Source organism: Gadus chalcogrammus, chromosome 6 (assembly GCF_026213295.1).
Source record: "Gadus chalcogrammus isolate NIFS_2021 chromosome 6, NIFS_Gcha_1.0, whole genome shotgun sequence".
Taxonomy (NCBI): domain Eukaryota; kingdom Metazoa; phylum Chordata; class Actinopteri; order Gadiformes; family Gadidae; genus Gadus; species Gadus chalcogrammus.
Genome location: NC_079417.1, coordinates 25,209,549 through 25,236,872, shown reverse-complemented (window position 1 = coordinate 25,236,872; position 27,324 = coordinate 25,209,549). Strand labels below are relative to the sequence as shown.

Here is a 27,324-nt window from a genome sequence, read left to right as displayed (position 1 = left end):
ACGTCGCATTCACACTAAATGCGTCCGTCGACGCAAAGTCATGCAAAGTCAATGAGACGGATCTCATTGACTTTGCATGGGTAAAATGTTCATGTTCCGCCATGTTCATGCGAATCACTAGTAAACCATACGTCACCAATATTGATGCGTTCACAGCACTGGAAATGATGGGGAAAACATTTTCACAACGACGGAAAGTTCTTGTGAACAACACCTCATGACGCTCTTATGATTCTACTTCCGTTCGGCAACTGGGGCCAGATTTTGATAACAGAGTTTCCCAGTTGGTGACGTATCGCAATCGGCGACCCTCCGCACACTCTATTGACTCCACACCCCCTACTCGAAGGACTTGCTAGACTACACTCACACTCTACTGACCACACCCCAACTCTACTGACTAGCTAGACCACACCCTCACTCTACTGACCGCATCCCCAACTCTACTGACTAGCTAGAAAACACCCTTACTCTACGGACCACACCCCCAACCCTACTGACCACATCCCTAACTTATAACTTATATCCCTAACTTTGGCCAGTCGCAGACCTACGTGAGGACTCGAAGAGGTAGCAGAGTTGTCGCCTGTCTCTGCAAAGGTTTGGGTCAACTAATTGCTCATTGGTCAAACCGATAATTGGCTTAGTGTTTTGTTATGTTTTCAACAGCCATACAAGAAAATACAATTATGAATGCACCTGGCATTCATAATTGAATTTTTTTTTATGGCTGGCGTAAAAAACTGTTGAGAAAGATGTCATTAGCAGGTGGGAGGTGCTAGAGAGATGTCATGAGCAGGGGGTTGGTGCTGCAGTGATGTAATGAGCAGGTGGGTGGTGTTACCTGTCCACCTCATCCCGGGACACGATGTCGCACTTTTTCAGGGCTTTCACAGCGTAAAGTTTCCCCGTCTTGCGGAACTCCGCAAGCAGCACCTGGAGACCAACTAACCAATCACAACCCTGAGGCCAACATCCACATAAAACGAATCAAAACTCTGGATGAGTGGACACCGACCTTCCCAAAGTGACCTCTGCCCAGGACCGAGACGTAGTTAAACTCTTCCATCTGCAACCTGGCAACACACACCCGAATGCTCACAACACGAACCAAACCTGACATTGTATGTCTGTATTTGTGTGATTGTGTATTATGTTTACTTGGTAGAAGGTCTGTCATTCTCTTCGATTGGTTTGTCGCACAACTGTCAAACAAAAATGCGAAAATGTCTCCTTTGCCCATATTTCATACAAATACTACTTCACATACTGCTTAACACTACTATAAACATTTCTCATCATATCATCTATCTTTCATCTCCAAGAGCGTCCATTGAGTGGAATGAATCTCCACTCTGGGGGAGTGGGGGATGGGGGAGGCGGTTGTCGTGGTTACCTGGGTTTCCGTGTTGCTGTTGGGTGTCTCCTGTGGTACGATGTGGTTTGATTTCCCCGGCTCCTCGTCCGCCCTCAGCCTGGTCAGCGCTACATCGCTAAAGGTGCACAAACACAACCATTAAACACATTGTTCACCGGTTACGTTGTTGTATTGTCACGTTGTATTGTAGTTGTGTTCTGTTTTTTGTTTAGTTGTGCTGTTGAGTTGCAGTCGATCTGTATTTACCCGATCAGTGAGGGTTAGAGGTAAGTGTCAAGGGCTAAGGATCCCATATCATGCTTTTTTGTGTTAATAAATGCATTTGGGGATACTACTACAATAGGTTTATATGCCTCTATGTTAGAAATAGCCCTTATTATTCTAAATTTTCATTTGTGCAAAGCCAACATCAGCGTCTTTCAAAAACTGTTGCTTTAAGGCCCCCCTCAGTAGTAGCCCAGTCTGCTTTGATTGGTCGAGCGCTTTGCGTGTGTGTCGGCAAATTCACACCGCCGAGTAGTTGTCAACATTGCGGTTCGTTGGGAGGCGGGAAATCTGCACTTCAGCACCGCCTACTGTGCAGGTTGACGTCACACTGTTACGGAGGTAAAGTTTGAGCGAAAACTAGCTGTTTCACACACTTATTGAGGGGTGTTATCGGTGGGCACCAAATACTCCCCCTGGCTCGGACTTAGATTTTTGTAGCTTAGCAGATGTAAAACATGTATACATACATCATAGAACACTCCAAAGCAAAGGGGCAAGTCGAAAAAGCATAATATCATATCACCCCTTAAAGGGTTAGAGGTTGTGCAGGGTTTGACCTGGGCAGTGAGCTGGTGGTTTCAGGCTCCTTCTCTGTCTCATGGGATTGGTGGGGCGCACAGTCAGAGGTCGCAAAGGAGCTGTAGTGAGGAAGGACTCTCATGATCAGGTGACCCCAGGTGGAGAAGTTCATGTTCATCTGGGCGGCGCGCAGGAAGTTCTTCCCTAGGAAACACAAAGTACATCCTTAACACTTATTTCCTCTTGTCTTACTGACCTAATCTTTACCTCTCTAATGTTGTCCTAACCCTGTATCACTAGCTCTCTAATGTTGTCCTAACTCTGTATCTCTACCTCTCTAGTCTTTACCCCCGTATCTCTTGTCCTTACTCTGTATCTCTCCCTCTCTAATATTGTCCTAACCCTGTATCTCTACCTCTCTAATTTTGTCCTAACCCTGTATCTCTACCTCTCTAATGTGTTCCTAACCCTGTCTCTACCTATCTAGTCCTAACCCTGTATCTCCAGTCCTAACCCTTTATCTCTACCATTCTAATGTTGTCCTAACTTTGTATCTCTACCTCTCTAATTTTGTCCTAACCCTGTGTCTCTACCTCTCTAATGTTGTCCTAACCCTGTATCTCTACCTTGCTAGTCCTAACCCTGTATCTCTACCTCTCTAGTCCTAACCCTTTATCTCTACTCCTAACCCTGTATCTCTACCTCTTTAGTCCTAACCCTGTATCTCTACCTCTCTAGTCCTAACTCTTTATCTCTACTCCTAACCCTGTATCTCTACCTCTTTAGTCCTAACCTTGTATCTCTGCCTCTCTAGTCCTAACCCTTTATCTCTACTCCTAACCCTGTATCTCTACCTCTTTAGTCCTAACCTTGTATCTCTGCCTCTCTAGTCCTAACCCTTTATCTCTACTCCTAACCCTGTATCTCTACCTCTTTAGTCCTAACCCTGTATCTCTACCTCTCTAGTCCTAACCCTTTATCTCTACTCCTAACCCTGTATCTCTACCTCTCTAGTCCTAACCCTGTATCTCTACCTCTCTAGTCCTAGCCCTTTATCTCTACCTCTCTAGTCCTTACACTGTATCTCTACTCCTAACCCTGTATCTCTACCTCTCTAGTCCTAACCCTGTATCTCTACCTCTCTAGTCCTAGCCCTTTATCTCTACCTCTCTAGTCCTTACACTGTATCTCTACTCCTAACCCTGTATCTCTACCTCTCTAGTCCTAACCCTGTATCTCTACCTCTCTAGTCCTTACACTGTATCTCTACCTCTCTAGTCCTAACCTTTATCTCTACCTCTCTAGTCCTTACACTGTATCTCTACCTCTCTAGTCCTAACCTTTATCTCTACCTCTCTAGTCCTTACACTGTATCTCTACCTCTCTACTCCTAACCCTGTATCTCTACCTCTCTAGTCCTAACCCTGTATCTCTACCTCTTTAGTCCTAACCTTTATCTCTACCTCTCTAGTCCTTACACTGTATCTCTACTCCTAACCCTGTATCTCTACCTCTCTAGTCCTAACCCTGTATCTCTACCTCTCTAGCCCTTTATCTCTACCTCTCTAGTCCTAACCCTGTATCTCTAGTCAAAAACCCTGTATCTCTACCACTCTAGTCCTAACCCTGGTCTTTATCGCTAGTCCTACCCCTGTATCTCTACCTCTCTAGTCCTAACCCTGTATCTCTAGTCAAAAACCCTGTATCTCTACCACTCTAGTCCTAACCCTTTATCTCTACTCCTAACCCTGTATCTCTACCTCTTTAGTCCTAACCTTGTATCTCTACCGCTCTAGTCCTAGCCCTTTATCTCTACCTCTCTAGTCCTTACACTGTATCTCTACCTCTCTAGTCCTAACCCTGTATCTCTACCTCTCTAGTCCTTACACTGTATCTCTACCTCTCTAGTCCTAACCTTTATCTCTACCTCTCTAGTCCTTACACTGTATCTCTACCTCTTTAGTCCTAACCTTTATCTCTACCTCTCTAGTCCTTACACTGTATCTCTACTCCTAACCCTGTATCTCTACCTCTCTAGTCCTAACCCTGTATCTCTACCTCTCTAGCCCTTTATCTCTACCTCTCTAGTCCTAACCCTGTATCTCTAGTCAAAAACCCTGTATCTCTACCACTCTAGTCCTAACCCTGGTCTTTATCGCTAGTCCTACCCCTGTATCTCTACCTCTCTAGTCCTAACCCTGGTCTTTATCGCTAGTCCTACCCCTGTATCTCTACCTCTCTAGTCCTAACCCTGTATCTTTACCTCTCTCCTTGGTGAAGATGCATCGCTGACGTCTCAGCTTGGCCGGGTGTTCCACGACGACCTCATCGAAGGTCATCTGCAATCACACCAGATAACCAGAGGGGTATTCCATCAAAGTCGCTAACGAAATCGGCGCTTAGTTGATTAAACCCGGTTAGAACTAACGCCAACTTCCTCTGAGGCTAAAGCCATTCCATCAACCCAGTTCAGTCGCACCTTTCTCAGGTTAGTTCAAGCCAGGCTTATGTTATCGTGGATTAAATGCGCTCACGAGATATGTAACCAGCCCAGAATCGTGAATGTCGAATCATGGATCATATCTCCGAATAGGACAGAGCGGAATCTGTTCCAGCGGCGAATAGAAGCTGCTTGTGGAGGTCTATGAGATGAGCACCTTTAAAACAAGACTGAAGACTTTTATGTTTGCTTTAGCTTTCTGCTAAATCTTAAATACAATGCACTTTCTAAAAAGCTTTTTCAACTTTGCCTTTATTTATATTTTAATACTAAAATGCCTTTTTAACTTTCTATTTTACTCATTTCTTTGCATATGTTTTTTTTTACTTATCTTTTATTTTACTGTATGACAATGTTAGTATGTGAAGCACTTTGAGTCTGCCTTGTGTATGAAAAGTGCTATATAAATAAAGTTGCCTTGTCTTGCCTTGCCTACAAGCATATAATAACTCTAAAAGGGAAACCCGTAACCGTTAATAAAAACAGGGAGGCTGCCTGGCAATAAAATTGCCGATCTTTTGAATGCATAAGTAGTATTAAGCGTAACATACTTAAATGACAAAAATTGATAGATGACAAAATTGTGAGGACTAGGCTTGACGGAACCCTCTGGTACACTTTTTTCCGACAGATGGACTTCTCTGAAACACCGATCAAGTAAGCCTGACAGTTAGCCTGGTACTGACCAGGTTAGTTTGGTCGGATAAATTGCCATGGTTACTTAGCGGGGATTCCCTTTGGTCACGTTAATGGAACGCAACTCTATCTTAAGGTTGCGAGGCTAAGCGAAATAAGCCCGGCATTGCCTTTAGCTTGGTTGATGGAATACCCCTCTGATGAGGCTAGGTCAGGGGTCAGGGGTGATCAGGGGCCATTGGGGTCAGGGGGTCATCATACCGTAGCAAACAGGACCCCCTGAGGCTCCAGCCTGAAGATCTGTGATTGGTCGGTTCCCTCCATCAGCTCCCCGAGGCGGAGGAAGCGGACGCCACACAGCCCTCGTTGGTCCCGCCAGCACACCTCCACCTCCAGCTCCCGGGACTAGCACGCACAACCACACAAAACACATACAACCACATACAACAGAAACAACCACAGCCACCACATGGTTCTTCTTTAGTAGAAAATAAATCCCCTTTGTAGGCAGGGAGATACCCCTGCTGTTTACGACCAGAACTTCAACAACAAAGTCGTGTGCAGGATTCCTAATCCCAGGATTTCTGAAAGCCACGCAGGTAACCAGATATACAGGCAGGCAAACATGCATATTGGCAGAGAGAGAGAGAGAGAGAGAGAGAGAGAGAGAGAGAGAGAGAGAGAGAGAGCGAGAGCGAGAGAGAGAGAGAGAGCGAGAGCGAGAGCGAGAGCGAGAGCGAGAGCGAGAGCGAGAGAGAGAGAGAGAGAGAGAGAGAGAGAGAGAGAGAGAGAGAGAGAGAGAGAGAGAGAGAGAGAGAGAGAGAGAGAGAGGTCTAACCCGGTCCAGGTGGCAGCAGAAGGTCTGGTCCCAGGTCCGTCTCCCCGGGGGGCCCCAGCGGCTCCGACCCACCAGCCTTCCATCCAGCTTCAGCTCAGCACTAACCTCGACTAGGGTCATACAACCAACGGTCAACTAGAGGTCAATACCAACACCTGCATCTAGTAAGTATCTCAATATTCCTTATTCAGACATTTTGTTTGTGTATATTATGTACAAAGTTATTAACCTAGCCTACAGCAGCGTTGTGCTGCTCCCTCCCTCCCAGCCTGCTCCCTTCCTCTCAGCCTCCTCCCTTCCTCTCAGCCTCCTCCCTCTCTCTCCGCTCCCTTCCTCCCAGCCTCCTCCCTCCCTCTCTGCTCCCTTCCTCCCAGCCTCCTCCCTCCCTCTCTGCTCCCTTCCTTCCAGCCGCCTCTCTCCCTACCATCACTAGGGTTAGTGGTAACTGAAACTCCCTTCCCTAGCGCTGTTTGGTCTGTCCACTCTTTGGGTTTGATAGTTGGTTTCAAGTGAGGCTCACAGGAGGGTCTCATAAGGCTAGCTTAGCACGGCAACTGAGGGACTTACCTTTACAGGAAGTCAGGGGCAATCCCGTTTCTGTCAGAGACTCCAGCAGATCTTCACAGCCGAGAAGCTGTACTTCAAGTTTGCCTGAAAAGATCCACAATAATCTGAAATTAATAAAATACAGCCACAAATAAATGCTATATTTATATCAAATAAAATTGTGCCGATGTGCAGGTTGGTTGTGTGCTTGCTGATTGGTTGGTTGGTTGATTGACTGCTGAGTTGTGTTCTGTGTGGGTCAGGTTTTTAGTGGGTCGGGTTCTAGGTGGGTTGGTTTTGTTCTGGGTGGGTGGGTTGTGTTCTGGGTGGGTTATGTTCTGGATGGGTGGGTTGTATTCTGGGTGGGTTGTGTTTTGGGTGGGTTGGTTGTGTTCTGGGAGGTTTGTGTTCTGGGTGGGTTGTGTTTTGAATCAGGTTGTGTTCTGGGTGGGTTGTGTTTGGATGGGTAAGTTGTGTTCTGGGTGGGTTGTGTTTTGAATCGGGTTGTGTTCTGGGCGGGTTGTGTTTTGAATCGGGTTGTGTTCTGGGTGTGTTGTGTTCTGCGTTGGTTGTACCTTGATACCTGGATACCATTTATACGGAATATGGGGTTGTGATGACTGTTGTTTTCGGTCTTAAGGGGAACTATGCAAGTCTTTTAGCTTAATTTGATTAGCAGGTTAAGAGTCATTGTGATAGTTTGTGGAGGTTCAACATGGACTCCAGGATACTTTGCAACTTCTACAGGTGCACCATAGAGAGTATCCTGACCGGCAGCATCACCGCCTGGTACGGCAATTGCTCCGCCCTCAACCGGAAGAAATTACAGAGGGTGGTGAAAGCTGCCCATCACATTACCAGGACGGAGCTGCCATCCATGGAGGACCACTACACTTAGCGCTGCAGGAAGTAGACTAACCGGATTATTAAAGACCCTCATCACCCCAGTAATAAACTGTTTCAGCTGCTCCCGTCTGGTAGACGCTACCGCAGCATCCGGTCTCGCACCACCAGACTCAGGGACAGTTTCATCCCACGGGCCTACTGAACTCCTGAGCTACTTAGCTCACCACTATAACACTTTATAACTTGCCACTTTATAACTTGCCACTTTATACCAGTCGACATCTAGATAAACATGTCTGTTTACATTTGACATTTATTTAGTTTTGCATTTAGGTCTCTGCTCTCCTACTTGTGTTCCTCTTATACACTTAATTTTTATTATTATTATTATCATTATTATTATTATATTCATTTTTATTTTTATTATTTAAGTCTCAGCCTTCCTACTTGTGTTTCTCTTATACTTTTACTTTCTCTTATATTGCACTGTTGGAGGAGCCCAAGACAAAATAATTTCATTGCCAGCGACTGCTCTGTAATTGTTGTGCATATGACAATAAAACCATCTTGAATCTTAAATGTCTATATATTCCGGAAGTCACCCCGAGGATCTGTTCCAACTGGATCTTCTCGCGGAATCTGAGAAGTCTGATTGACAGAGAACTCATCACCCCAGGAATACATAGTACCGTGGTTACATACGTAACTATCGTTCTATTTCATTCTTATGGACCGCCAGAGGCGGTGCTTTAGCACTGGATGACTAGTACCAAAAAGGTCACAAAGAGTGCTCACCAATTAAGGGCTTGAAGCCGTCGACAAGACAGCTGTCGCCACAGGATGAGGAGCAGCGACATTAACACTGTAGAATCGGGTTAACGTACATGATGAGGACCATGTAGCCGCGGAGCAAATGTCCTGAAGTGGAACCCCCTTCAAGGCAGCCCATGATTTAGCCATACTCCTGGTAGAGTGGCATTTAACGGCCAAGGGCACAGGGAGCCCCTGTGCTCTATATGCATTCAAGACCACATCCACAATCCAGTGGGAGAGTCTCCGTTTCAACAGGGCAGCCCCCTTCCTGCAGCCCCCGTAACAGACAAAGAGGTTATCCGTCTTACGCAAGCTGGTTGTCACATCAACATACGCCCTAAGCGCCCGCACCAGGCACAACAGGTCTCACACTCTTTCTGCACCTTCTGGAGAGCCTGGGGGATTGAAAGCAGCCAACTCGATTGATTGGTTTACATGATGGGGAGACAATCATTTGTGTAGGAAGGATGGATTCGGCCAGAGCACCACTCCTGACCCATCTGCGTACCAGCGCATACACGCCTGACTCAATGACAAGGCATGGAGTTCACGACCCGTTTTGCAGTCACAATGGCAAGGAGGAATGTCTTCTTCATGGAAAGCCGCGTCAGGTCTGCCTGACTTAGCGGCTCAAATGGGGGTAGACGTAAGGACCTCAGAGCAACTTGCAAGTCCCATGATGGTGCCCTCAGGGATGGTGGCGGTTGAAGCTTCTTGGCCTTCAGAAACTGCCTGACTAGGTAGTGGGACCCTACCGTCTGGTTATCCACCCTTGCATGTGTGGCCGAGATCGCGGCCAAATAAACGCGCAGGGTAAGAAGCAGCTCTCCTGTTGTCTAACACAGACTGCAGAAAGTGTAGTATCACTACCACTGAGCAAGTCTCTGGGACTTCACCCCGTGCCACGCACCACTGTGAAAACAACTTCCACCTGTTTGCATAGAGCAACCTAGTGGAGAGTGCCCTTGAACTAAAAATGGTACGGACCACTGACTGGTCGCAAGACGTCAGCAGTGGTTCCTGGCTCTCAGGGGCCACACGCACAGCCACAGGCACCCCGGATTCGTGTGCCATATGCGTCCGCTTACCTGAGTCAGAAGGTCCTGTCTCTCTGGGATGCCCCAAGGCTCCCTGTTGAGGAGTTTTAGTAACGCTGGGAACCATGGCCTTCCTGTCCAATGTGGAGCCACCAGAAGTAGGCTCTGACTGCCACGCGCGTTGCCAGTAATGGGAATTGGAGGAAATGCATAAAGCAGGCTGTTTGGCCAAGCATGAGCCAGAGCATCCTGTCCTAGGGGACTGGTCCTCTCCGTCAAGGAGAACTAAAGGGGACAGTGGGTCGTCTCTTCGGAAGCAAAGAGATCTGCCACAGCCCTGCCATACCTGTCCCAAATCATGCCCACCACCTCCGGATGGAGTCTCTACTCTCCGGGGGGTGGGCCTTGGCGAGAGAGAAGGTCTGCGGCTGTGTTTCGCACACCTGGAACATGGACAGCCCTCAGTCTCAGAAAATGGGGGAACGCCCACGTAAGGAGCCATTGCGTGAACCGCAGACTCTGCCTCGATCTGGTGCCCACCTGATGGTTGACATGGTAGACTGTGGAGGTGTCTTCTGTCCGGACAAGAACATGTCGGTTCCTCAGAACTGGAAAGAAGTGCCTGATAGCTAAGAACACCGCAAGGAGTTCCAGCACATTTATATGCTCCAGTCTCTGCTGGGCATCCCACTGGCCTCTGACAGTCCTGCACTGCCATACTGAACCCCAGCCGAAAAGAGAGGCAAGTCCAGAATGGGGCGAAACCCGCCATCCTTCTTCGGTACCAGAAAGTAGGTTGAATAGAACCAATCGAGCTGTTCTTGTGGGTTTGGCGCAGTGCTACGGCGCTGGTCAACCTGTGGTGACAAGTGCTGGCCCCTCGATTGTCCACCTGAACGTGGTTGAGAGCTATTGGCACGGGGTACCGCAGAGGCCCCTGGCCTGGGTCTGTGCTTAAGGATCGGCACCTGACCCCCGTATAGTTTGAGACAGAGCCAGAACAATCTGAGAAAGCAAATTCCCAAGGCGGCCCACACGGGCAGCAAACCAGAGCAACGAGGAAAATACAGTGTGGCCACAGTTACCTTGAAAAAGTAATCCGATTACTGATTACTAGTTACTCCTTAAAATAGTAACTTAGTTACTTTACTGATTACTTGATTTTAAAAGTAACTAAGTTGGATTACAAGTAACTTTATTAGTTACATTTAGCTGCGACTACACCCCCTGCCGCCTCAAAATAAAAAATTACAACCGGTCCTGCCAATGCTAACTTTTTGCCCCCCCCCCTGTCAACAATTGTTCAACTGATGCTCTAAGCAAATTAAAGTAAAGGTGGAAAGGTGATATCAGCTGCCATGCTCGCTGACGGCTACACGTAGCCTACACACTTTACTCACCCCTGGCCGAAATCGAACAAATTGCAGGTCGCAGCCTTTGATGGAAAAAGTCAAATCGAGGCACCAACCCTTGGGTTACAAGACTACTTGCGACAAGCTAATATGGTATTTTAACAAACAATGTTTGTCTGTCCTGCTAGTCCGCTACCGCGAGAAAATAGAAGGAACAGATCCTCAGGTGACTTCAGGAATATATAGACATTCTCGGGTCACCCAGGTGTCACAGGTGACTTTGTTGGTATAATTACTCGACCTGCGCATGCGCGAGATTGAACATCCAGTGCTTAAGCACCGCCTCTGGCGGTCAGTAGGAATGAAATAGTAACGCAAGTAGCGAAGGGATTGTTACATTCATAATGGATCAGACAGATAAAAATAGACAGAGGAACCAGATGTCGGAGGAACAGAAGAAGAGATAAGGAGAGACCAACAGAGAGGCCAGACATGAGTAAACGTGGGCAAGCTTTTCAGGAATGGCGCGAACTGAAAAAAAAAGAAGATTCAGAAGCAAATCTGATGCCGAATTGGCCGTGTTGCTCTTGAAATTGTAAATATCCTTGGGTGAACTTTGTTTTTTGTTTTTCTTTGTATTGTGGCTTTCTCAATGTTGATAGTCTCTGCAAAAAATGTGTTTGATCGACCGTTTTGTTGTGAGCCCTGCATGTTTCTAGCTTGCTTGCTAGCTGGGGTGTTAGTTTACAAGTTCACTACCAAGCACATTATGCTTATATCAAGTTATTTGTCCGGCTTGCCATATAATGCAGTACCCTGCACTTTGTAAAAAGATTGCTTTGCCATTTTTCTTAGTTTCAAGTGTTGGCAAACACTACCACAGACCACATCAACCACTGGTGTCAAGCATCACAAAGGAATCTGACCTGTAAGTTTCCATCTACAGTATATGATTTTCTACAACCGGCTTTCATTATGTTGCACATGCTTAATTATGGACGACCATCTTTTCACACAGCGAAACACAGTAAGCCAATCCTGAACTTGGTGTTCAGCCACTTGATGAAGAGGGAGCAGTTGTTGTTTTGAAGACAAGGTAAGTGCATTCCATGGTAGCCTGCATGTCTTTCCTCATAATAATATATGTATATCCACAATTACTGATTCATTCTTTGTAGCAAGCAGTCCCTGGACATTGGCGAAGACAAGTGTGACTCTCCAGATGAGGGGCAGGCAAACTGTACTCCCACATCTGGCATACAGACGGACATCCTCTCCAGGAGCATAAGAAGTGAAACCGGCCTTCCTCGCAAGATCGTTATGAGGCTTGAGGACCCAAGACGGTTCGGCCTGCTTGGCCCGGTACAGCCACAACCCACATCCAAACTTGTGCGGGTACAAGTGTTACGAGGAAACCTTCATCCAGAGAACCCTTAAGAAGATGCTACACAATAGCCGTAAGGCAAGAAGAAACCATAAAGCACTGTCCCTTGCATTTTTTTCAATATCCAAAATAAATATTTTTCTAACCAAAAAGTGTGTATAATTGAACTGAAAGAGAGGTGGTGAAAACATGTTTATATAAAAAAAATTGAAACATACAAAAACGATATGCATAATGATTATTTACAATGTTTATTTACCAGCATCTAAACGTCCAGGCGGCGCACCCTGAAGCCCGTGTAGTGGGCCCTGGGGTCAGTCTGGTGTCCCTAATCTTCCAGACCCAGCAGCTGGCTATGACAACTCTCCTTCCCACACCCAGGCGGCCATGCTGCCATAACGCAAAATGTTCAAGCTATCGTTATGTATTATGTTGGCCAACCCTCTTACACTGATCATTCTGTTAAAAAAAATAACCCTAAATACATGATTTCTAAATGTATAACCTTGTCTACTCTTTATGAACACCTATCTTGGACATGGCTCCACGCATCCGCCGGCTTCTTTAAAAACAAATGCGCATGGCTAGCGTAGATATGGATGGAGAAGGGTTGTCAACGAGTTGTTACGACAGTGTTGAAAATATCTACTCCGAAGCTGTAGGGGGAGCTCTGTAGAGAAAAATGCGAGCACCAACCGAGAAAACAGCAAGGGAATGGCCGATCCTGTATAGTGGGCCTTTTACTGTATATTACAACTTAACGGTAAATCACGGTATCTTATACTGCTTGTAATGCTAGAAACGGTCCAGTCTTGACATGAAACAGTTCATAATATCACTAATGATCACATTCTCAGGTAGGGAGTTCCAATCGGCTACAATTCTTTGGCTGAAGATTTAGCCTCGCACATCGAGCCTACGTCCCCTGTGTGAAATGGTCGTTGGAAGAAGAGCCCGGGCTCCATTCTGTCCATACCATTCCTGATCTTGTAAATTTGTATCATATCACCACGTCGTCTCCTGTGCATCAGTGATGGTAGTTTGACTGGAGACAAGTTCTTCATAAGGGAGGGATCGGAGGCTTGGTATTAGCTTCGTAGCTCGTCGTTGGATCTTCTCGACCTCTTTGCTGTCAGATTGATATCGTGGAGACCAGATTGCATTCCCATGGAGCTCGTAAGTACGCCCCTTCCGGTAGACATCTCATGGGACCTCTGGGCGAGGAAAATTAGAATGGGAGTCAATATAAAGAAAGTAATTATTTTCTTTCTTTCTTTTGTCTTTTGCCCTGGATTACACATATGTTGCTTGTGGATTTAAATGATCATTCTTCATGTCAATAGTTTCACAGTTTATTGTGCAATTGTTCAGTTAAAGGCTGCAGAGAAAACATAATGAGAAAGACTAGATCTCTCGAATGTGACGTCAGGCTCCCTGCGACTGGCGTGGACAAGACTAACAATCTCCCCATCGGCATAACTGAAAATCTACACATGCCCCGACTTATAATGGTTTTCACCTCTTTCGATGCTGTTATCCTCCCCTTGGAAAAGGGCGGTGAAGTGGAGCAGAGAGATTGCCATGTCTGTACAAGAGTGGTGGGTACGTATATCATTCGCGTCAAGAGCAGCGAGGGGCTGTAGTTCACAAAGCGGCCTCACACAAAACCTAACATTATCACCTTCCTCGTGATTTTTTTTGTTTTCTTTGCACGAAAAATTATAATTTAAATCCACAAACAACATATGTGTAATCCAGGGCATATAAAGACCGGGACCAGAAAATAATTGCTTTCCGTCCATTGAAACCCATTCATATTTTACGATCTCAGAGGTCCCATGGGGGTCTACCGGAAGGGCATACTTACAAGCTCTATAGTGCTGCTCAATTACGGAGAATATCATAATAACGATTATTTTGGTCAATATTAAAATAACGATTATTTTTGAGTTTCAAAACATAATGTTTTTTACCCAGCATGTCTCTCCCGAAAACACTATGTAACAGAGAGCTTTTAAATTTTGCCTTAAAAAAACACACAAAATGGTCAAATCTGAAATAAAAAAAATGTCTCTGATGTGTCATTGATCAGGGTAACACCGGTAACACCATTCATTGTATAATCTAGTTCGGGGTTGTTGCTGCCAAGATGAACCACTTTGCATTTTCCCTCATTGAAGCCGAGCTGCCATTCTTCTGACCATTTAACCAGGATGTCAAGGTCTTCCTGGATCTGACGGTGGTCGCCTCAGGTTATCATTCTGTTGAAGATCTTGGTGTTGTCAGCAAATATCTTCGCTGTGCTTCGGATCATGTCGGGGAGGTCATTTATGAAGATGACATACAGTATCGGTCCTAGGACGCTCCCCTGAGGGATTCCAATCAGTACAGTGGCCCAGTCAGAGAGGTTTTTTTACGGTCACCCTCTTTTTGCGGCCCATGAGGAAGTGCTGGATCCAGTTCAGGAGGTTGCCGCCCACGCCTTAAGCTTGCAACTTCTGGTAGAGACGAGTATGAGGCACACTGACAAAGGCCTTCTTAAAATCCAGGTGTCTGTCCATATCTCCAGTGTTACCAGGAGCTAAAAAATAGTCTCCCTCTGTCATGTGTCGAAACAAATCCCACCCTGACAAGTGATTCCATAACTTTACTGACAACTGACGTGAGGCTAACATGTCTGTAGTTGCCTGGTACTGTCTTCTTTCCCTTCTTGTGGACTGGTGTAATGTTGCTGGACTTCCAGGCTTCCGGAAGTCGGTTCTCCACCAGTGAATTGTTGAAGATCAATGACAATTAGAGGCCAACTGTAGATGCTGTTTCCTGGAGGTCTCTTGGGTGCAGTCCATCTGGTCTGGATGATTTTATGGGTTTTAGCCTCTTTCGTTTTTTCTCTACCATATCAGCTGGGATATCCAGATTTACTATGGGCTCCAGGCATCTGGCATGTTGTCCATTTTTCCCTGGTGAAGACTCTGGCAAAGAAGTTGTTTAGCAATTGAGCTTTCTTGCTGTCATCCTTGGTCAGTAAGCCATCCTCTTGCTGCAGGTCTCCTAGTTAGAGGCGATTTTTCAATTTGCTATTCATGTATCGCCAAAACGCCCTTGGATCAGTCTTGATGTTGTGAGATAGATCATGTTTCAACTCTCGGCAGAGCATACGGGTACTGTTGATCAGGTTGCTCCTATATCTGGCTGCTCTGACGTAGTCAATGTAGTTCCCGGTCTGCATGTACCGCTGCCAGCAGTTATACTTCTTCTTTCTCTGGGCCATCGCCTGCCTGTTAATCCAGAGCTTTGCCTTTTATCCTTTTTTGGCAGGATTTTGGGATGTACTAGTCCATGGCCGAGTTGAAAACAATGGTGAAATAGAGCCAGGCCTCCTCTACACTCATATGGTGGAGTATATCAGTCCTGTTTGTTTCCTGTATACAGCTATTTAGTCCGTCGTAGTCTCTTATGATTATGATTCATGATTTCGGAATTTCGGGTCTGCTTTATCATCTGGTTCGGTGTACACTCTCAGGTTGAAGCTCATACAGACGTGGACACTCGTGCTTAGTCCTGGTAGATATTGAAGGTTCTCAACCATATGCTCTTCTTTGGTGATCACAAGATCCAGTATGTTGCCGATTTGTCCGTGATTGTGTCAGGTAGACTGGTTTATGTGCTGGTCCAGAAAGGTGTCTCTGATGGTCTCAAGAAAAGTTTGACTCATGTGGCACTGACCTTTTGTTGTGGTAACTGTTGTCCAGTTGATGCTGGGCATATTGAAGTCCACTGCCATCAAGAGATGTGTAGGCTTCATCTTGACTATGGTCTTTATTATCTTCTTCGCTGTTGGCGTTGGGGGAAGATGGGCTCTGATAAATACAGCCTACAATTAGGCTGTCAGTCCCTCAAAGTCTTAGTTTCAGCCATATCTGCTCCTTAAACTGGGTCGTGTTCTGGGTGGGTTGTTATCTGGGTGGGTGGGTTGTGTTCTGGGTGGGTTGTGCTCTGGGTGGGTGGGTTGTGTTCTGGGTGGGTGGGTTGTGTTCTGGGTGGGTGGGTTGTGTTCTGGGTGGGTGGGTTGAGTTCTGGGTGGGTTGTGTTCTGGGTAGGTGGGTTGTGTTCTGGGTGGGTGGGTTGTGTTCTGGGTTGGTGGGTTGTGTTCTAGGTGGGTTGTGTTCTGGGTAGCTGGGTTGTGTTCTGGGTGGGTTGTGTTTTTGGTAGGTGGGCGGTGTTCTGGGTGGGTGGGTTGTGTTCTGGGTGGGTGGGTTGTGTTCTAGGTGGGTTGTGTTCTGGGTAGCTGGGTTGTGTTCTGGGTGGGTTGTGTTTTGGTTAGGTGGGCTGTGTTCTGGGTGGGTGGGTTGCGTTCTGGGTGGGTTGTGTTCTGGGTAGGTGGGTTGTGTTCTGGGTGGGTGGGTTGTGTTCTGGGTGGGTGGGTTGTGTTCTAGGTGGGTTGTGTTCTGGGTAGCTGGGTTGTGTTCTGGGTGGGTTGTGTTTTGGGTAGGTGGGCTGTGTTCTGGGTGGGTGGGTTGCGTTCTGGGTGGGTTGTGTTCTGAGTGGGTGGGTTGTGTTCTGGGTAGCTGGGTTGTGTTCTTGGTGGGTGGTGTTCTGGGTGGGTGGGTTGTGTTCTGGGTGGGTTGTGTTCTGGTTTGGTTACCGGTTAAGCAGGCTGGTTTTGTGAGGAGCGTGGAGGGCGAGAAGCTGAGGGAGGCGTGCTCTGTAGAAGGAGGCACTGAGGGAACATGGTCTCTGGGCTCCTCCTGGCACCGGTCCAGCGAGGTCTTCAGGAGCTCCAGCCGACGGGTTGTGTCACAGACCCTCACCAGCGCCTGGTGGACAGGATGATACTGGATTCAGTGTTGCCATGACCTAATCATGATGATACTTTGATGTACCAGATACTTGAGGACATCATCAGGGCAATGCCAACAACAACACTCACACCCCACCAGGCCTTCTTAAGGAGATGCTGTAGGCCTTCCTCAGTAAATGTTAATGGACTTCATTTATACCACGTTTTTCTAACGAGTGGCCACCCAAAGCGCTTTAGAATATTGCAGAACATTCACCCATTCATGCACACATTCACACACTGACGGTGTTTTCAACCACGCAAGGCGACAGCCAGCTCGTCTGGAGCAGTCAGGGTGAGGTGTCCTGCTCAGGGACGAATCAGCAACTTCCCGGCTACTAGCCAACCTCCTGAGCCTAATGCCGCCCACACTGAGAGCGTACCTCAGTAGAGGCTGAAAGCGTACCTCAGTAAACCCTGAGAGCGTACATCGGTAGACCCTGAGAGCCTACCTCAGTAGACACTGAGAGCGTACCTCAGTAGAGGCTGAGAGCGTATCTCAGTAGAGGCTGAGAGTGTACCTCAGTAGAGGCTGAGATCATACCTCAGTAGACACAGAGCGTACCTCAGTAGAGGCTGAGAGCGTATCTCAGTAGAGGCTGAGAGCATACCTCAGTAGACCCTTAGAGCGTACCTCAGTAGAGGCTGAGAGCGTACCTCAGTAGAGGCTGAGATCATACCTCAGTAGACACAGAGCGTACCTCAGTAGAGGCTGAGAGCGTACTTCAGTATAGGCTGAGAGTGTATCTCATTAGAGGCTGAGAGCGTACCTCAGTAGAGGCTGAGAGCGTACCTCAGTATAGGCTGAGAGCGTACCTCATAAGAGGCTGAGAGCGTACCTCAGTAGAGGCTGAGATCATACCTCAGTAGACACAGAGCGTACCTCAGTAGAGGCTGAGAGCGTACTTCAGTATAGGCTGAGAGTGTATCTCATTAGAGGCTGAGAGCGTACCTCAGTATAGGCTGAGAGCGTACCTCATAAGAGGCTGAGAGTGTACCTCAGTAGAGGCTGAGGGCTCCATGTTCTTGAGGTCCTGCAGGCTAGAGGCGATGTCGGTGGCCAGGGCCAGGGCGTCGCTCTCTCTCTGGATGTAATGCTGGAGCTCTGTCCGCCGGGAAACATCTGCACACGTACACATCCACAATATACCTTTAGGTACTGTAAATACTGTTACTCTGACTGGAGAGAGAGGACCTTAATGAGCTGGGGTTAGGGGTTACGTGGAGGATCTTAATGAGCTGGGGTTAGGAGCTATGAGGAGGATCTTATTGAGCTGGGAGTGGAGTTATGAGGAAGATAATAAGCTGGGGTTATGAGTTATGAGGACCGTAATGAGCTGGGGATGGTGTAAGGAGCCTCCTAAAGAGCTGGGGTTAGGACTCGGGAGGAGAATCCTAAAGAGCTGGGGTTGGGAATGAAGTGGAGGATCCTAAAGAGCTTGGGTTAGGAGTCATGAGGAGGATCCCAATGAGCTGAGGTTAGGGGTTACGTGGAGCCTCGTTTCCACATACGTATGTTTTTCGTATCCATGCTTCCGTAAATTTACGGAAGTGGTCAGTACTGTTTTACGTACGGACATGAATTTATATACGCCAGCCAAAAAGATCGGGGAACGTATGATAATGGCCGTTTTTAGGAGACCGGTACTTTGGAACATGAGGATCGACATAGGCCTACACAGAGATAAAAACAAAACCAACCAGGCTTGGAAAGAGATCGGCGAGGAGTTTGGCCTGCCAGGTACTTACATGTTTTGTGAAAAACATAAAAACTTTCATACGGTATCTCCGTAAAACGACGGCGAAAGTTACATTTTTTGAACGTATATTACGGACACACCGGACAGAAATTTTACGGAGGGGAGGAGTCTCGGAGGTAAAACGGACATTACGGAGAATCACATAGGAATGAATGGACTTTCGGTCGGAGGCGGTTGGATCGCATACAAGAATGTACGTATGTGGAAACGAGGCGTAAAGCGCGGGTTAGGAGTTATGAGGCTGGTCTTCCCACCTGTCTGAGGGGAGAGGTTCCCCTCTTCTGTCTCTCCGCTCTGGGCAGCCTTTAGGATCTGGAGCCGGAGTGACTCGATCTTGGACCGGCTCTCCTGCAGCATCTGCTGAGCGCTGGACAACATCACGACCAGGGAACCACCGCTATCCACCAACCAGTAGAGAACCAAGACTAGTCAGTCAGACCCTAGAGAGAACCCTGACCAGTCAGTTAGACCCTAGACAGAACCCAGACCAGTCAGTTAGACCCTAGCGAGAACCCTGACTAGTCAGTTAGACCCTAGAGAGAACCAAGACCAGTAAGTTAGACCCCAGCGACAACAAAGACCAGTCAGTTAGACCCTAGAGAGAACCCTGACTAGTCAGCTAGAACCAGGACCAGTTAGATAGAACCAAAAGTCAGCTAGATCTGGGACCAGTGGGTTGGAAGAGGACCATTGGGTTAGAAAAGGACCAGTCAGCTACTACCAAAAGTCAGCTAGATCCAGGACCTTTCCACTAGGTCTAGATCCTGGGCCAGGACTAGTCCACTAGATCCGGGGCCGGGACTAGTCCATCAGTCCCTGTATGAGCCAGGACCAGGGGGACCTGGCTCAGTGATCACCACAAAGATGGAAGACCTCACATAAAATATTGTGTTTAGTGTAGTAATAATATGATTTGATTGTGCTGTGTGGATGGTGTAAGAGCATTCCCAACAAAGAAAAACAGGACTGAGTTCAAAACAGTTCTGTCTACTCTAGCGTGTTGCGGTGACTCCAACTGGAGGCCTGGACTCTCCTTATGGTTAACCGGCCAGCAACCCATCGTTGATTTAATATTTTTTTTCCTGGATATATGTACGTCAATTCCGGCCCTGATCATCCCTGGAGGGAGGGATCCCCCACTCTGTGTTCCTTCTCAAGATTTCTTCCTTGCTAGTTAAGGGAGCTTTTTCTTGCACTCTGGGGGGCTAGGGTCAGGGGGGAGGGGGTCATACATAGATGGCCTATTAAGCCCTTTGAGACTGTACCTATGAAGGGCTGTAAAATTACAACAGAATTGATCTGAATAGAAAGGACCCAAACCATGAAGAAGCAGACCAAAGGTAACCCCACTATAGGGCAGCAGACCGAAGCCACTCCCTCACAGGTGAACCACAGGAGCGACCTCTCAGCCCTGCCCACTGGCTCCCTGCACCAGAGGGGTTAACAGGAGAACCAACACACAGCCGCTAATGTAATACTACATCCGCTTTAGCACATATAGCTGTGTGAGGGTACTGAATGTACTTTAATACTGATACAACTCTGAATGCATATGCATATAACTGTATATATATATGCAGTATATATATATATACTGTGAATCCATTATCTAATTCCATATTATTATCAAGTTGTATACATTTGGTATTTATACTGTACAAATATGCCTGATGTCACCACCTCAACCCCACACAACATGAGTTCTGAGGAAGACAAGACGGATGTGATATATCGGCCTGCATATCTAAGACAAATATATCTATCATATGTATTGATGTGTTTGTATGCATATATTATATCATATAATGTTAGTGTATACATATAACGTATAATATATAATATTCTTGTAATAAATTGGAATAGTGTTGACCAACCTGCGGCTCTGACTGAAGGACAACTAACTCGTCATGCTGCCCGGAAGGAGCCTTCTTCACCCGCCTAGAAAGAGTCCAGGTCTACTGTCCCGCGGTCTGCTCTCCCTCGGTCTGCTGTCCCGCTAGCTGTCCCGCTATGGTCTGCTCTCCCTCGGTCTGCTGTCCCGCTAGCTGTCCCGCTATGGTCTGCTCTCCCGCTATGGTCTGCTGTACCGTTATGTGGATGCGGTCCCGGGATGTTGTTGAACACGCTCAAGCGGAGTGCTCTACATCTTGGGCACCAGATCAGTGATGTGTTGCCTGGTTTGTTTGTGTGTCCTATACTGCAGCCCGCTCCGCATCCTCCTCTCTCCTCTGTAACAGAATACCCCCCCCCCCATCCTCCTCCTCCCACCCTCCTCCTCCTCCCCCGCGGGACGGTAGAGGTGCTCTTGGATACGGGACCTGCTCAGTCTCCCCGGGCAGCTCTTCTCTTGGCTCGGTATTGGCCGGGGGGGGGGGGGGGGGGGGGGGGTTGGGGGGGGACTGGTATATTGTAAACACCTTTACTATCGACGTCGACGATGATGATGATGATGATGATTGACCAACAACACGGTGCCCAACCCCCAGTTCGTAATCCAACACGGGGCTGCCTAATAGGCCCATTATTGGACAGCAGCTGTTTGTCCCATAACTCGGGGGGCCGGGGGGTGGAGGTGAGGGCCGTTTACGGGTGGAGGCCGTTATAAATGATGTATTGTCATGTGTAGGAGACTTCGAGGCGATTCCTCCAGTCCAGAGGTCCAGGAACACTTCCATCCACACACTTTCCTTGATTAGCTTCCTAACCTTGGAGACTGTCGCAAGGGGAAACCATATTGTCTCAAGATTTTTTTTTGGAGGGAACGGATATTGTTGGTATAAAATGGCTACTTAATACAATTCTTTAAAAAAAAACAAAAAAAAAAACGTTATCAGCGGTCTTTAGAAATAACGAATACCATAGTTAAATAGACACATCTCGTCATTAGTCTTTGTGCTCATTTGGACGGACTGTGACATTCAGCATCTTTTCTAAGTGCGCAAGTGCGGCTCCGCGCCGCTCACGGCCCACTGGCCTGCTCTAAATGCATTCAATATGTGACTCCAAACAAATATATTTTTTTATTCCGGGATATCCATAATATCCATGATGTTTTATTCCATTACTAATTTCATTTTGGGCGGGGATTCGTGTGCTTCTCGTCCAGTTTGGAGCGGAGAAGGAGACCTATTTTGAGAGGCGGAGCCCCCTGCCCCCTCGCCGAGGCGCGTCGTACTGAGACGCGCCTTGACTTCCGTGCAGCTCCGCGGCTACATTGTGTGGACAGCAGCAGCACGTTGTTCAGACTCCTCCACTGACCCAAACCTCTCCTGCTGCAGGAGAACCAGCCTTCGCTCCTCACCGCATATTCCCTCAGGCGCCGGTTACTCTCAGCTCGCGAAACCATGTCTGCTTCGGCGGCCAAAGTGAGTAAAAAGGAGCTGAATTCAAACCACGACGGAGCGGACGAAACCTCCGGTAAGCAAGGCCTCCCGTTCACCGCCATTTTCACTCTTCGTTAGCAGGAATAGCGTCGTTAGCGCAGATAGCTTCAACACAAAAGCCAACACTAGGTTATAAATGTGTGTTGGGGTAAAGTAGGTCATCGTGTCTCTTTGCAGGGACCTTGGACGCAGTAGTTGGGGAGAAGATTATAGGTGTTTATATTTTGGCTGTTAGCATGCTGCTCCGTCCACACCGGTATCTGCGAGGCCACGGTGTAGCTAAGTAGCATGTTAGCATGGTGGCTGGTTAACATGGAAGAGGGTTAGCATGGGTGCTAGTTGTTGTAGCATCAACAGCATGGCCAGTCGAGTAGCCCGATGTCTTGTCTAGGATGCTATAAGATGCTTACTGGACGTCAGGGGGTTTGAGTTAGATACCAGATCCTGTGTTCTTCAACGGTCTGTGTCCACACAAACCAACACACGCAGTAAAGTACTAAAGTTATTTGTTAGATTACCATTAGCAGTGTTGTGGCGTTGTCTAACGCTAGCTGATTCATGTTGCTCATCCCGCCACCAGTAAACCGAAGTCCATTTAATATATGTACAACTCCTTACACTATGAATAACCCTGTCTGCGATATTGAAACTAATATATTTTAATCACACTGCTTTTCTTCATCTTGCTCTTGGCTGCCGCCAATAAACAAAAGCCAATTTACCTTTCATTCAGCTCCTATGGTTATTTAACTTTTCTATACTAATCACCATGTTCGACATTACCATGCAACTTGTCATCTCTATGAGGGTAGAGGTGGTTATATGCAGTGTGTTGGCTACGAGGTCTATTACTTAAGTTCCGGCGCTAACATGTAAGCCCCAGAATTTGAAACTACCCCCTAATGCAGACGTCTTTAGTTTCCTTGAACTGCGTCTAACTACTTCATGTACAGGACTATTGTGAGATTACTAATGTGTTTCCAACTATATTTTATTTTTCACAGAAAAAGAGCAACAGGAGGCTATTGAACACATCGACGAAGTTCAAAACGAAATCGACAGGTAAGGCATTATGTCAATGTGTTTTTAACTGGAGTACATACACGACCAGATTAATAACATGTGTTTCCATCTGCTTCCATCAGGTTGAATGAGCAGGCAAGCGAGGAGATCCTCAAAGTAGAACAGAAATACAATAAACTTCGCCAGCCCTTCTTCCAGAAGAGGTCAGAACTGATCGCCAAAATCCCAAACTTCTGGGTCACCACGTTCGTCAACCATCCGCAAGGTGAGAGAGGCTCTGTGTGGGCATCTCATCCACACCAATGCTTGGCTGGAGGGTGGAGGAGTTATGCTTGGGGGGGGAATACGGCCACTGTTGTGACTTTGTCATCGTAAAATAATGATTACATTTCTACTCTACTACTGGCTGGGTGGAGGGGTAATGCAGGCTGAATAGATGTTCATGACTGCTCTGTGTCTCCAGTCTCTGCTCTACTCGGGGAGGAAGATGAAGAGGCGCTTCACTACCTGAGTCGGGTGGAGGTGACAGAGTTCGAAGACATCAAGTCGGGCTACAGAATAGATTTTGTAAGTACAGTCATCCTTCTCGATATTCCTCATACCCGCTACCCTCTTCCCTAACTAACTTAAGACCATGTCTCTGTGTTGCAGTATTTTGATGAAAACCCGTACTTCGAAAACAAAGTTCTTTCCAAAGAGTTCCACCTCAACGAGAGTGGAGACCCGTCTTCAAAGTCGACTGAGATCAAATGGAAATCAGGAAAGGTGTGTGTGTGTCTGTGAGATTTTATATCCATCCAGATCTTGTTTATGGGGACAAGGAGATATGCCTTAAAGTAGGCCTCCAACTTTCGGCCAGAGTAGTTTAGAGTGTTTACAAGTATATTTTTTCATATTGGGCGTTGTTTTCATTATGTCTTCTGTTTGCGAATGACATTTTTTGTAGAGGACCTGACCAAGCACGCATTTAAGCGTTTTGTAGTGGTGTGTTATGTATTTCAATATGTATCTGTGTCCAGGACCTGACAAAGCGCTCCAGCCAGACTCAGAACAAGGCTGGAAGGAAGCGACAACACGAGGAGCCAGAGAGTTTCTTCACCTGGTTCACCGACCATGCTGACGCTGGGGCAGACGAGCTGGGAGAGGTCATCAAGGATGATATCTGGCCTAACCCCCTGCAGTACTACCTGGTAAGGGGTCTCACCTGGTTCCTATACACACCTAATTAACTCCACCTATCTGGCCCAGACCCCTGCAGAATGACCTAACCCAATACTACACCTGGCTGTAAGAGAAATGTGAGATGAAGGCCTGACAGTGGATGCAAATGTTGTTCTGATCTGCAGGTCCCAGACATGGATGATGAGGAGGGTGAAGGAGAAGATGATGATGAGGATGAAGAGGGGCTGGAAGACATTGATGAAGAAGGAGACGAAGATGGAGAGGAGGATGAGGAAGATGATGGTGAAGATGGAGAGGTACGATTGCTCTAGGCCGTTATTGGCAATATGGTGATGCAATATAAGGGTCATCACGATTCAATATAATGCCATTCTTTGCAATTTTCTTAAGGGTAAATTGATTTTCCATAACTATTGTAGTAACACATCTAGCAGTAGTTTGTACAACTAAAACATAGGAACAATATCCATCTTTGAACCATAGATTATTATTATTATTTTTTATAACAAATGCCTGAAAGAGACTATTGGGAGAATTTTACGTGCACAAATCACTTTAAACTGCCAATATATAAAGTACAGCCTATGGGCTGAGTTATATATTACTTGAACACGGCCGGTTTTGCCGGAAATTGGCAGGGTCTTAACCGTGGATAACGTTGATCTCTGCTCTAATAACCTCACTGCGTTTATTTATTTTAACCCAAATTATTACTTGTCTCAACCCAATCCAGTTTAAGCGGCGATGTAGACATTACGTCATCAAAACCAAAATAAGCCAGACATGTTATACGGCCAGGAACCATGTTTCAACTTTTAAAATCAATGCAACATGTGGTGTGAATAGATATTGGGGAAAATATATACTATGTATTTTATTTTTTCCACCCATTCCATTGGCTGCTCAACATGGATGTATAAGGACAACTGGGTGAAGTGTAAAAAAAAAATGGCTGCTAAACAATATCACTGAAACCTGCTATAATATAATATAGCAGGTTTCAGTGAAATTGTTACTGTTATTGTTATATTACCATTGTATATTATGCATGTTCTACCAGGCTATGGTTGACTCGCTTAGTAATGCTTCTCAGGGCATCCATTAACCTTCTGTTCCTGGCAAAGAGCAAAGCAGCTTGTTTAGTGTTTGTCTAGTAGTAGTTTAATCTATTCTATAAAATGTGTTGCGGAATTGATCAATACCCCTTATTGTATTTTATAAATGATAGACCAGTCTATTCATGTATACTATAAGTAGTGTTGCTACTTTCTACTGCCAATAGCCAAAACTTTGAATGAATGCTCTTACCATGAATTTTCTATTTTGGGATCAATCACGTATCATTCTTTTGTGGACCAAAGTGCTACTTGCGTTCATTGCGGGTGCACTCATGCTAAATGATCTTGAGCAGAATCTGAAAGGTCATAATTTAAAAAAATAAGGCTTTTGATGGGTTTAATAAATAAAGACTTCAGAATCAATCAGTTTAACTTGATGAATATAGAGCATTTTGTTTATTTTGCTGGGTCCCTATGGGGGGGAAAAGCAGTGTGGTGCAGGCTAGGGATGGGTCAGAATATTCGATTTATTCGTTCCAAAGGGGTCAAAATAGTTTTTTAACATTAGGACCGTTAACATTTTTTTCCTTCAAATATAACTTTTTTTCTCAAGCCATAACTTTGTTTCCCTGGTAACGCCTGAGGGTTTGACTAATACCTGGAACTATCATTACCTTCACGTAAGGTTCTTGTGCAACGGAAACATTGTTCACTCCTCTAGCAGTAAATCGGACGGACCTTAGCTACGACTTGGCAACGGGAGGTATTTTAGTCCTCTCGGCTATGAGCCAGAGAGCTCATAGGGGGATTCGCGACGGTCTATACTTTCAACATAAAGTGTACATATTTATAATTTGAAATTCGTCCCAGCCTTTATACCACAGATACTATAGGGTCTATAGCATATAACCGTGTTTTCTGATTAGTTTATTGCATTTGTCAGACAATTTGACTGGAACTACTTGACAGGTAGATGTTAATTTGCGTTGAAGATATTAAGTGATTATGGCTGCCTTTGTGAATGGCTGCCTTTGTGAAGGTCGGCACACATCGAATAATCGATTATTCATTTATACCACCCAATGACTAGTTGACCATGAACATTTTGAGTTATTCACATCCCTAGTGCAAACATTATTCTACAAGGCTGTCTATTTGTTATTCTGATCGCTTTAAACGCTTTGTTTCAGGATGACGATGGAGAGGACGACTAAAGCTACCAGACCCTCAAACTTCTCTTCCTCGTTGGCTTTATCCACCATGATCGGGAGCAAAGTATTTAGTTTTTTCTGATTTCCATGTGCTTCTGTCCATTCTGAAGCAACCACCTATTTGGTGCCATGTTACGTTCTTTAACTCCCAGGCCAATGGCACTTTGCCCTGAATTGTGAAAAACCTCCCTTAAAAAATAAAGATCATCTCAAAATAATAAAATGTACAAAAAATATCTTAAGGGTGACACCGTGAGTGGAACGAGAAATTAATTGGAGGCTGACCACCTGGTGTAGTTACCTAGCACTAGAAGAACTCCTCAACTCCTTAGTTCCCTATGATTTCTGTATGACCTGTTGTCCCTTGTGAGATCCTGCTCATTCCTGCTTGTAATGTTTTTCGGGGAGGGGGGTGGGATGTGATGGGCTTATCAGGGAAGGTGGATGTTTTGACACCATTTCTATGGGATTTTTTTTTCATTGTATTGTTTTACAGATATCCATACGATTTGAAATGACATTTTTAATAAAGAGAACAAAAAGAGAAAAAAACAAGCTTGTAAATTGTGGCCCCCGCTGCTTAAGAAATGACCACCGACTCATCCGCATTAAAATCACGTTTTCTTTTCCGCTGGGGGGAAAAACTGTTTTAAATTTGAGTTGTACAACTTGCTTTGTTACAATAAAACTTAATGTGTATACATGTGTGGGACTCAAGTTGAACGGATTAAGAGAACCGTATCGCCCGCCT

At 46.2% G+C, this 27,324-nt stretch overlaps 2 protein-coding genes across 5 annotated transcripts in view; one reads left to right on the top strand and one right to left on the bottom strand.

Annotated features, from left to right (window-relative positions):
- Nucleotides 1–20,665, bottom strand: part of LOC130384167 (serine/threonine-protein kinase N2-like) — a 33,098-nt gene extending 12,433 nt beyond the window's left edge. For 2 of the 4 annotated variants that reach the window (XM_056592250.1, XM_056592252.1), the window contains exons 1-13: nt 20,591–20,665; nt 18,971–19,113; nt 17,955–18,079; nt 16,762–16,933; nt 6,706–6,789; nt 6,139–6,248; nt 5,562–5,705; nt 4,428–4,503; nt 2,203–2,368; nt 1,397–1,493; nt 1,162–1,205; nt 1,019–1,076; nt 845–936 (exon numbers count right to left, since the gene is read on the bottom strand). In XM_056592250.1, coding sequence (XP_056448225.1) covers nt 845–936; nt 1,019–1,076; nt 1,162–1,205; nt 1,397–1,493; nt 2,203–2,368; nt 4,428–4,503; nt 5,562–5,705; nt 6,139–6,248; nt 6,706–6,789; nt 16,762–16,933; nt 17,955–18,079; nt 18,971–19,094 — 1,292 coding nt within the window. In that variant the 5' untranslated portion in view covers nt 19,095–19,113; nt 20,591–20,665. The remainder of the gene's footprint in view (nt 1–844; nt 937–1,018; nt 1,077–1,161; nt 1,206–1,396; nt 1,494–2,202; nt 2,369–4,427; nt 4,504–5,561; nt 5,706–6,138; nt 6,249–6,705; nt 6,790–16,761; nt 16,934–17,954; nt 18,080–18,970; nt 19,114–20,590) is intronic. The other 2 variants (XM_056592251.1, XM_056592253.1) reach the window with 1 other exon arrangement.
- Nucleotides 20,666–21,879: 1,214 nt separating this feature from the next.
- On the top strand, nt 21,880–27,290 carry seta (SET nuclear proto-oncogene a). Its single transcript, XM_056593339.1, has 8 exons — nt 21,880–22,133; nt 23,104–23,161; nt 23,245–23,387; nt 23,586–23,689; nt 23,774–23,887; nt 24,142–24,312; nt 24,469–24,600; nt 26,553–27,290. Exons 1-8 carry the CDS (start codon nt 22,061–22,063, stop codon nt 26,574–26,576), a joined length of 819 nt encoding a protein of 272 aa, XP_056449314.1. The 5' UTR covers nt 21,880–22,060; the 3' UTR covers nt 26,577–27,290.
- The last annotated feature ends 34 nt before the right edge of the window (nt 27,291–27,324 follow it).

Bases quoted from the DNA above. Each gene is read 5' to 3' on its own strand.
- seta (XM_056593339.1), top strand. From the start codon at position 22,061: ATGTCTGCTTCGGCGGCCAAAGTGAGTAAAAAGGAGCTGAATTCAAAC. The intron at 23,162-23,244 runs GTAAGGCATTAT...TGCTTCCATCAG, and splicing joins GTTCAAAACGAAATCGACAG to GTTGAATGAGCAGGCAAGCG. The intron at 24,313-24,468 runs GTAAGGGGTCTC...TCTGATCTGCAG, and splicing joins ACCCCCTGCAGTACTACCTG to GTCCCAGACATGGATGATGA.